The sequence below is a fragment of the Lutra lutra genome, chromosome 10 (assembly GCF_902655055.1).
Source record: "Lutra lutra chromosome 10, mLutLut1.2, whole genome shotgun sequence".
Taxonomy (NCBI): Eukaryota; Metazoa; Chordata; class Mammalia; order Carnivora; family Mustelidae; genus Lutra; species Lutra lutra.
In genome coordinates this window covers 59,014,754-59,025,217 of record NC_062287.1, presented here as the reverse complement: position 1 = coordinate 59,025,217, position 10,464 = coordinate 59,014,754, and the positions used below count along the sequence as shown (strand labels likewise).

The 10,464-nt window shown below is 38.6% G+C and overlaps 1 protein-coding gene across 1 annotated transcript; it reads left to right on the top strand.

Annotated features, from left to right (window-relative positions):
• The first annotated feature begins 9,305 nt into the window (after window positions 1-9,305).
• LOC125079722 (olfactory receptor 51F2-like) lies at window positions 9,306-10,256 on the top strand. The gene is given in 3 exon segments (XM_047693500.1): window positions 9,306-9,344; window positions 9,346-9,592; window positions 9,595-10,256. Coding segments are annotated over 3 exon segments (948 nt in total).
• Window positions 10,257-10,464: the final 208 nt, after the last annotated feature.

Genomic DNA, 10,464 nt, shown 5'->3' with positions numbered 1-10,464 from the left:
CTATTCAGGCCCTCAACTAACTGAATGGGGCCCACGCACAGTGGGGAGGATAATCTGCTTTATTCAGACTGACTCAATGCTAATGCTACTGACTCAAATGCTAATCCCTTCACAAACATATCCAGAAATAACATTTGACGTGGCTCAGTCAAGTTGACACATAAAACTGTCACACATACACACACCTAAATCCATTTCATGCCAACTCTACTTAGAATTCAGGTCTCAATCTAGACATCATTATTTACTGGAAACCATTCCTTATCCCTCACAAAGAGCTTCCTGTTTTCTTTATGTGCTCTCATAGCATTCTAGATTTATTCTTTACATTATGTAATTCCATGTTACTTGTCTGTGTCTCTTGTTAACTAAAAATTTTCAGGATCGTAGACATCATTGTGCTTAACATTTAATTTCCTGTTTCTGATCCACAGTAGATGTGCAGTACATATTTTCCTAATGACTGAGTGCATTTTCAGTATTTATGCTTAAAGTGACGGTATTGACATGTAGTACTGGAAGCTCAACTCCTCCTCTGTTACTGGATCATTCCATGGGTTAAAGCACTTCTTAGTGCTTTATAAGTTCCCTCCTTCTGGCTCTAGGTTTGCCTTCTCTTTGGCACATAGATCAAATGTAGTTCTTCTCAAATGTAGTTAACATTTCAAACATTTGACACAACCATGTGTTTGTTCTTAGTTTTTTTTCTCCTTGTTGATTCTAAACTTTATCATTTCCAACTCTTCTTTTTTTCTTTATAAATCCATCCCTTCAATTCAGCTTGATAAGAATAAGACTAATAAAATTAAGCACTTGCTTTTATCACAAGAAGACCATGTAATAAAATTAATGTCATTCTATGAAAGAAATTAAAATATCTCTCAGCTACATTCCAATTTAAATATTCCAGGATTCTACATTACTCTAAAATGTTATAAATTAAAGCCAATGTCCTATGCTGTTTTAGAAGAGACTTTGAAAACCAAAACAGTATGATTTCTTGAACTCTACTGCTGCTACTGTCCTGTCAATGGACACTGGTTTTAAATACTAACTTTCTTGAGTATTTATTTTATTTAAATTAAATCTACTTAAATTTGTATTGATGATTCTAGACATAAGAGCATTTTTTCCTAATAATTCCACTATCCGTCAATATATTTAAAAAACCTTAAAACTCATCTTTGAGAATTACCTGATACACAGGGATTTTTATTTTTATTTTTGCATTTATTTATTTTTGAATGATGCCAGAAAACTGAAAAATTTATTCCATTCCACCTAATACACTTTTCAGTCAAATAATAATGGAATTAATCATCTTATAATCAGCATAGTAACTATTCCATAATGACCACAGTACACAATTGAAATTCCTCCATAATCTCTCAAATACTTAAAGATATTAAGTAGTGCCCACAACTTTGTTTCTATAATTTTTTTTTAAATTTTATTTTTTATAAACATATATTTTTATCCCCAGGGGTACAGGTCTGTGAATCGACAGGTTTACACACTTCATAGCACTCACCGTAGCACATACCCTCCCCAATATCCATACCCCCACCCCCCCCAAACCCCCCTCCCCCCATCAACCCTCAGTTTGTTTTGTGAGATTAAGAGTCACTTATGGTTTGTCTCCCTCCCAATCCCATCTTGTTTCATTTACTCTTCTCCTACCCCCTCAACCCCCCATGTTGCATCTCCTCTCCCTCATATCAGGGAGATCATATGACAGTTGTCTTTCTCCGATTGACTTATTTCGCTAAGCATGATACCCTCTAGTTCCATCCACGTCGTCGCAAATGGCACGATTTCATTTCTTTTGATGGCTGCATAGGATTCCATTGTGTATATATACCACATCTTCTTTATCCATTCGTCTGTAGATGGACATCTAGGGTCTTTCCATAGTTTGGCTATTGTAGACATTGCTGCTATAAACATTCAGGTGCACGTGCCCCTTCGGATCACTACATTTGTATCTTTAGGGTAAAAACCCAGCAGTGCAATTGCTGGGTCATAGGGTAGTTCTACTTTCAACATTTTGAGGAACCTCCATGCTGTTTTCCAGAGTGGTTGCACCACCTTGCATTCCCACCAACACTGTAGGAGGGTTCCCCTTTCTCCGCATCCTCGCCAGCATCTGTCATTTCCTGACTTGTTCATTTTAGCCATTCTGACTGGTGTGAGGTGATATCTCATTATGGTTTTGATTTGTATTTCCCTGATGCCGAGGGATGTGGAGCACTTTTTCATGGGTCTGTTGGCCATCTGGATGTCTTCTTTGCAGAAATGTCTGTTCATGTCCTCTGCCCATTTCTTGATTGGATTATTTGTTCTTTGGGTGTTGAGTTTGCTAAGTTCTTTATAGATTTTGGACATTAGCCCTTTATCTGATATGTCATTTGCAAATGTTTTCTCCCATTCTTTCAGTTGTCTTTTGGTTTTGTTCACTGTTTCCTTTGCTGTGCAAAAGCTTTTGATCTTGATAAAATCCCAAAAGTTCATTTTTGCCCTTGCTTCCCTTGCTTTTGGCGATGTTCCTAGGAAGATGTTGCTGCGGCTGAGGTCGAAGAGGTTGTTGCCTGTGTTCTCCTCAAGGATTTTGATGGATTCCTTTCTCACATTGAGATCCTTCATCCATTTTGAGTCTATTTTCGTGTGTGGTGTAAGGAAATGATCCAATTTCATTTTTCTGCATGTGGCTGTCCCATTTTCCCAACACCATTTATTGAAGAGGCTGTCTTTTTTCCATTGGACATTCTTTCCTGCTTTGTTGAAGATGAGTTGACCATAGAGTTGAGGGTCCATTTCTGGGCTCTCTATTCTGTTCCATTGATCTATGTGTCTGTTTTTGTGCCAGTACTATGCTGTCTTGATGATAACAACTTTGTAATAGAGCTTGAATTCCGGAATTGTGATGCCACCAACTTTGGCTTTCTTTTACAATATTCCTTTGGCTATTCGAGGTCTTTTCTGGTTCCATATAAATTTTAGGATTATTTGTTCCATTTCTTTGAAAAAAATGGATGGTACTTTGATAGGAATTGCATTAAATGTGTAGATTGCTTTAGGTAGCATAGACATTTTCACAATATTTATTCTTCCAATCCAGGAGCATGGAACATTTTTCCATTTCTTTGTGTCTTCCTCAATTTCTTTCATGAGTACTTTATAGTTTTCTGAGTATAGATTCTTAGTCTCTTTGTTTAGGTATATTCCTAGGTATCTTATAGTTTTGGGTGCAATTGTAAATGGGATGGACTCCTTAATTTCTCTCTCTTCTGTCTTGTTGTTGGTGTAGAGAAATGCAACTGATTTCTGTGCATTGATTTTATATCCTGACACTTGACTGAATTCCTGTACAAGTTCTACAGTTTTGGAGTGGAGTCTTTTGGGTTTCCCACATAGAGTATCATATCATCTGCGAAGAGTGAGAGTTTGACTTCTTCTTTGCTGATTTGGATGCCTTTAATTTCCTTTTGTTGTCTGATTGCTGAGGCTAGGACTTCTAGTACTATGTTGAATAGCAGTGGTGATAACGGACATCCCTGCCGTGTTCCTGACCTTAGCGGAAAAGCTTTCAGTTTTTCTCCATTGAGAATGATATTTGCGGTGGGTTTTCATAGATGGCTTTGATAATATTGAGGTATGTGCCGTCTATCCCTACACTTTGATGAGTTTTGATCAGGAAGGGATGCTGTACTTTGTCAAATGCTTTTTCAGCATCTATGGAGAGTATCATATGGTTCTTGTTCTTTCTTTTATTGATGTGTTGTATCACATTGATTGATTTGTGGATGTTGAACCAGCCTTGCAGCCCTGGAATAAATCCCACTTGGTCGGGGTGAATAATCCTTTTAAGGTACTGTTGAATCCTATTGGCTAGTATTTTGGCGAGAATTTTTGCATCTGTGTTCATCAAGGATATTGGTCTGTAGTTCTCTTGTTTGATGGGATCTTTGTCTGGTTTTGGGATCAAGGTGATGCTGGCCTCATAAAATGAGTTTGGAAGTTTTCCTTCTATTTCTATTTTTTGGAACAGTTTCAGGAGAATAGGAATTAGTTCTTCTTTAAATGTTTGTTAGAATTCCCCCGGGAAGCCATCTGGCCCTGGGCTTTTGTTTGTTTGGAGATTTTTGATGACTGTTTCAATCTCCTTACTGGTTATGGGTCTGTTAAGGCTTTCCATTTCTTCCTGGTTCAGTTGTGGTAGTTTATATGTCTCTAGGAATGCATCCATTTCTTCCAGATTGCCAAATTTGTTGGCGTAGAGTTGCTCATAGTATGTTCTTATAATTGTCTGTATTTCTTTGGTGTTCGTTGTGATCTCTCCTCTTTCATTCATGATTTTATTTATTTGGGTCCTCTCTCTTTTCTTTTTGATAAGTCTGGCCAGGGGTTTATCAATCTTATTAAACCTTCCAAAGAACCAGCTCCTAGTTTCGTTGATTTGTTCTATTGTTTTTTTGGTTTCTATTTCATTGATTTCTGCTCTGATCTTTATGATTTCTCTTCTCCTGCTGGGTTTAGGGTTTCTTTCTTGTTCTTTCTCCAGCTCCTTTAGGTGTAGGGTTAGGTTGTGTACCTGAGACCTTTCTTGTTTCTTGAGAAAGGCTTGTACCGCTATATATTTTCCTCTCAGGACTGCCTTTGTTGTGTCCCACAGATTCTGAACCGTTGTGTTTTCATTATCATTTGTTTCCATGAATTTTTTCAATTCTTCTTTAATATCCTGGTTGACCCATTCATTCTTTAGAAGGATGCTGTTTAGTCTCCATGTATTTGGGTTCTTTCCAAATTTCCTCTTGTTATTGAGTTCTAGCTTCAGAGCATTGTGGTCTGAAAATATGCAGGGAATGATCCCAATCTTTTGATAACGGTTGAGACTTGATTTAGGACCAAGAATGTGATCTATTCTGGAGAATGTTCCATGTGCACTAGAGAAGAATGTGTATTCTGTTGCTTTGGGATGAAATGTTCTGAATATATCTGTGATGTCCATCTGGTCCAGTGTGTCATTTAAGGCCTTGATTTCCTTGTTGATCTTTTGCTTGGATGATCTGTCCATTTCAGTGAGGGGAGTGTTAAAATCCCCTACTATGATTGTATTCTTGTCGATGTGTTTCTTTGATTTTGTTATTAATTGGTTTATATAGTTGGCTGCTCCCACGTTAGGGGCATAGATATTTAAAATTGTTAGATCTTCTTGTTGGACAGTTCCTTTGAGTATGATATAGTGTCCTTCTTCATCTCTTATTATAGTCTTTGGCTTAAAATCTAATTGATCTGCTATAAGGATTGCCACTCCTGCTTTCTTCTGATGTCCATTAGCATGGTAAATTCTTTTCCACCCCCTCACTTTAAACCTGGAGGTGTCTTCGGGTTTAAGATGAGTTTCTTGTAGGCAACATATAGATGGGTTTTGTTTTTTTATCCATTCTGATACCCTGTTTCTTTGATTGGGGCATTTAGCCCATTAACATTCAGGGTAACTATTGACAGATATGAATTTAGTGCCATTGTATTGCCTGTAAGGTGACTGTTATTGTATATTGTCTCTGTTTCTTTCTGATCTACTACTTTGAGGGTCTCTCTTTGCTTAGAGGACCCCTTTCAATATTTCCTGTAGAGCTGGTTTGGTATTTGCAAATTCTTTCAGTTTTTGTTTGTCCTGGAAGCTTTTAATCTCTCCTTCTATTTTCAATGATAGCCTAGCTGGATATAGTATTCTTGGCGGCATGTTTTTCTCATTTAATACTCTGAATATATCATGCCAGCTCTTTCTGGCCTGCCAGGTCTCTGTGGATAAATCTGCTGCCAATCTAATATTTTTACCATTGTACATTACAGACTTCTTTTCCCGGGCTGCTTTCAGGATCTTCTCTTTGTCACTAAGACTTGTAAATTTTACTATTAGGTGACGGGGTGTGGACCTATTCTTATTGATTTTGAGGGGGGTTCTCTGAACCTCCTGGATTTTGATGCTTGTTCCCTTTGCCATATTGGGGAAATTCTCTCCAATAATTCTCTCCAATATACCTTCTGCTCCCCTCTCTGTTTCCTCTTCTTCTGGAATCCCAATTATTCTAATGTTGTTTCGTCTTATGGTGTCACTTATCTCTCGAATTCTCCCCTCTTGGTCCAGTAGCTGTTTGTCCCTCTTTTGCTCAGCTTCTTTATTCTCTGCCATTTGGTCTTCTATATCGCTAATTCTTTCTTCTGCCTCATTTATCCTAGCAGTGAGAGCCTCCATTTTTTATTGCACCTCATTAATAGCTTTTTTGATTTCAACTTGGTTAGATTTTAGTTCTTTTATTTCTCCAGAAAGGGCTTTTATATCTCCCGAGAGGGTTGCTTTAATATCTTCCATGCCTTTTTCGAGCCCAGCTAGAACCTTGAGAATCATCATTCTGAACTCTATATCTGACATATTACCAATGTCTGTATTGATTAGGTCCCTAGCCTTTGGTACTGCCTCTTCTTCTTTTTTTTTGTTGTGAATTTTTCCGTCTTGTCATTTTGTCCAGTTTAGAGTATATGAAGGAGCAAGTAAAATACTAAAAGGGTGGCAACAACCCCAGGAAAATATGCTTTAGCCAAATCAGAAGAGATCCCAAATCGTGAGGGGGGAGAAAGGGGATAAAAAGGGGTTCAGAAAGAAAAAAAAAATAAAGAAAGAAACTATTAAAGAAGGAAAGCCAATAAAAAATATAAAAAGGAAAAAAATATATATATATTAGATAAACTATTTAAAAAACGTTAAAAAAGAAAACGGTAGAAGTTAAAAAAATTTAGCAGAAGAAGAGAAAAAAAATTGAAAAAGAAAAAAAAATTAAATTAACTGCAAGGCTAAAGAATCATGGGGAGAAAGCCATGAGTTCCGTGCTTTGCTTTCTTCTCCTCTGGAATTCCGCCGCTCTCCTTGGTATTGAAACTGCACTCCTTGGTAGGTGAACTTGGTCCTGGCTGGGTTTCTCGATGATCTTATGGGGGAGGGGCCTGTTGTAGTGATTCTCAAGCGTCTTTGCCCCAGGCAGAGTTGCACCGCCCTTACCCAGGCAGGGCTGAGTAATCCACTCGGGTTTGCTGGGTTTGCTTTCGGGAGCTTTTGTTCCCTGAGCACTTTCTCTAGAGTTCTGGAAGCCGGGAATGAAGATGGCGGCCTCCTGGTCTCCAGCCCGGAGGAGCCGAGAGCCCGGGGCCCCACTCCTCAGTGAACCCTCAGAGAACAGCGCCCAATTACTCCCGTCATCCTGGCCTCTGGCCGCGCTCCGAGCTGACCGAGCCTGCAACCAGTTCAAGGTAACCCCGAGCTTAGAGCTCACTCCTAGCTCCGTCTCTGTAGCCGGCTTCCCCGTTCTAATACCGGTAAGCTCTGCGACACTCAGACACCCCCGATCCTTCTGTGACCCTGTGGGACCTGAGGCCGCGCTGACCCTGCCTGGGCTTCACCCCAGTTAAGCCTCTGGAGCGATGTCCCTCTGCGGAACAGACTTTTAAAAGTCCTGATTTTGTGCTCCGTTGCTCTGCCGGGAGCCGGGAGCCAGCCCCTCCCCCCGCGGTCTATCTTCCAGTCACTTTGGATTCACTTCTCCGCCAGTCCTACCTTTCAGATAGTGGTTGATTTTCTGTTTCTAGAATTGCTGTTCTTCTTCTCTTCAATCTCCTGTTGGATTTGTAGGTGTTTGCAATCTTTAGATAAGCTATTTAGCTGATCTCCCGCTACCTGAAGTAGTCTCAGCCTGCTACTTCTCCGCCATCTTGACTCCTCCCTTGTTTCTATAATTTTTTTAAACTGCAACTACACAGAATAAGAAAAAAATAATGGAGGTTATCTATTTTAGTCATCCTTAATATCAACTTTAATTGACAAGACCAAGGACATGTGCCTTTTGTGAATGAACCCAAACTGAGCAGCCTCAGATGTAAGGTATGTTGGCATCTCAGTAGCCTGTGAGAGCAGGAATAAAGCTGAGACTAGACAGAAATAGTAGCTAGAGATTTAAAAATAAGTAGTCAACAATAAAACAGGTAGTCACAAGAGGTATCACAAATTAATATTTGGAGCTGGAGTGTTTCAATAACTAAGAAGGTAAAATTGTGTATGTATAACACAAGTGCAGGAGTGTATTCTCCAAATCAAGTGGTTGGAGACATAGTGGCTCCAAATTCCATGGAAGACCAATGGGATTCCAGCCAATGACTAGAACTATGAGGAAAGTAACCAGTCTTTGAGAAGCCAAAGAGAAGACAGTTTAGGGCATTCAGAGCACTACCATATTGGCTTAGTGAACATCCCAGCCAGACTTCCCAGTATATTATGGGGACTAGATCATAAAAGAGTTAAGACAACATAGGGAAAGAAAAAAGGAAGAAGAAGAAAAGTTACCATGACCTCATCTACCTAATAATAAGTCTCATTTCAGATGATACCTAATGGTGGAGCTGAAAGCTCAAATGTGTATTTACTTTGATGGCAATGATTGCAGCAACACTAGCCTGCAGATGGAAGTATCTAATATCTGGCCTCTGTACACACAGTTCACTGTTAGCCTAGAAGTTTAATACAGTTGTCTCTGAAAGGGACTAACTGCTGCAAACAATGCTAAGGAAAATCTTTGTAACAATTATGTGTCAACACTACAATGATAACAGATAAGAAAATAAAAAAATCAATACTGGAAATGTAACCCCAGACTAGAAACAACCTTAGCAAAAAGGATAAGATCCAATGACCAAGAAATAATGAATAGGCTATTTTGACCTGATGTCTCAAATTATTTCCTGAAAAGATTACATGTCTTTAAAGTATATGATAAAGTTCCATAATGCACTAGTATCAACACAAATACTAAAAAATATGTATAGTCTTTATTAAATAATAAATCTTACTTTTAAAAATTACTATTACTTTGAGATATCCATTAAATTCTTGACATTTTCAGATTATCTTGTTACAATTTTCTATGTAGGAAGTACAGGGAGGAGGGGAAAGAAAATGCATTGGATTAAAGTGGAAGATGACAAAAAAATACTGCTGAGATTTTTAAAAAAAGAATACCCTATTCTCTTTTGTGAATTAGGAAATATGAATCATGGAGGGAAGTTCAATACAGGGAAGAAAAAGAAAGAAAGAAAAAAGAAAGAAAGAAAGAAAGAAAGAAAGAAAGAAAGAGAAAGAAAGTAAGTAATTTTAACTGAGAAGCAAAAAGAAAGGATAAAGTTCAAGAATAATCTCTAATTTTCATTTCTCCCTCTAGGATATTTTATTTTAAAAGAATTATTCCTCCAAAGTAATCATGTCGTCTTTTCCTAACATCACTTCCACTTCTCTGACCTTTTTTTCTGATGGGAGTTCCAGGACTTGAAGCTGCCCACACCTGGATCTCCATCCCCTTCTGCTGTCTTTACATGACTGCCCTCTCTGGGAACGGTATAATCCTGTTTGTCATCATCACTGAGTCAAGTCTCCATGAACCTATGTACTATTTCCTCTCTATGCTCTCAACCACTGACTTGGGCTTGTGTATTTCAACACTGGTCACTACACTGGGCATATTCTGGTTCAGTGCAAGACAGATTAGTTTCATGCCTGTGTTGCCCAGACATTCTTCATTCAACTCTTTACTGTTGTGGAGTCTTCAGTGCTCTTGGCAATGGCCTTTGACCGCTTCATTGCCATTTGCAACCCACTGAGATATGCTGCCATCCTGACTGATTCCAGAATTGTCAAAGTGTGGTTTGCCATCCTTATGAGGGGGATAGTGATCCTAATGCCTCTGGTCCTGCTTCTTAAACGTTTATCCTTCTGCCAAAACTATGTGCTTCATCATTCTTATTGTTTCCATCCTGATATAATCCAGCTGTCATGTTCTGACAATAAGATCAACAGTGTTTTAGGACTTACTGCCCTTATAGTTACTGCAGGAGTGGACTCCATCTTTATTTTTCTCTCCTACACTCTGATTATTAAGACCATCCTAAGCATTGCTTCCCCAGAGGAGCGGCATAAAGCCTTCAGCACTTGTATCTCCCACATAGGTGCTGTTGCCATCTTCTACATTCCTCTCATTAGCTTGTGCTTTGTCCATAGGTTTGGGAAAAAGGGACCTCCTTATGTACACACTCTTATGGCCAATGTGTATTTGCTTATTCCACCAGTGATGAATCCCATTATTTATAGTGTGAGGACCAAGCAGATCCGTAGGGCCATTAAAAAAGTCCTTTTTGCCAAAGAATCTGAGCTCTGACTCTAATATCTCTCTAGTAAAATCTACTCCTTAGTAATCACTTCCAAGACCTAACTTTAATCAACATACTTTCATCTATCAGTGGCCTAAAACCAAAAAAACTAGGTAGCTGGGTAGGAGATGCAGTTTGACAGAAATTTATTTTTTATTTTCAATAGAACTATTACTAATCTACTCTTTAGATGTAAGCAATAAAATATACTAATAT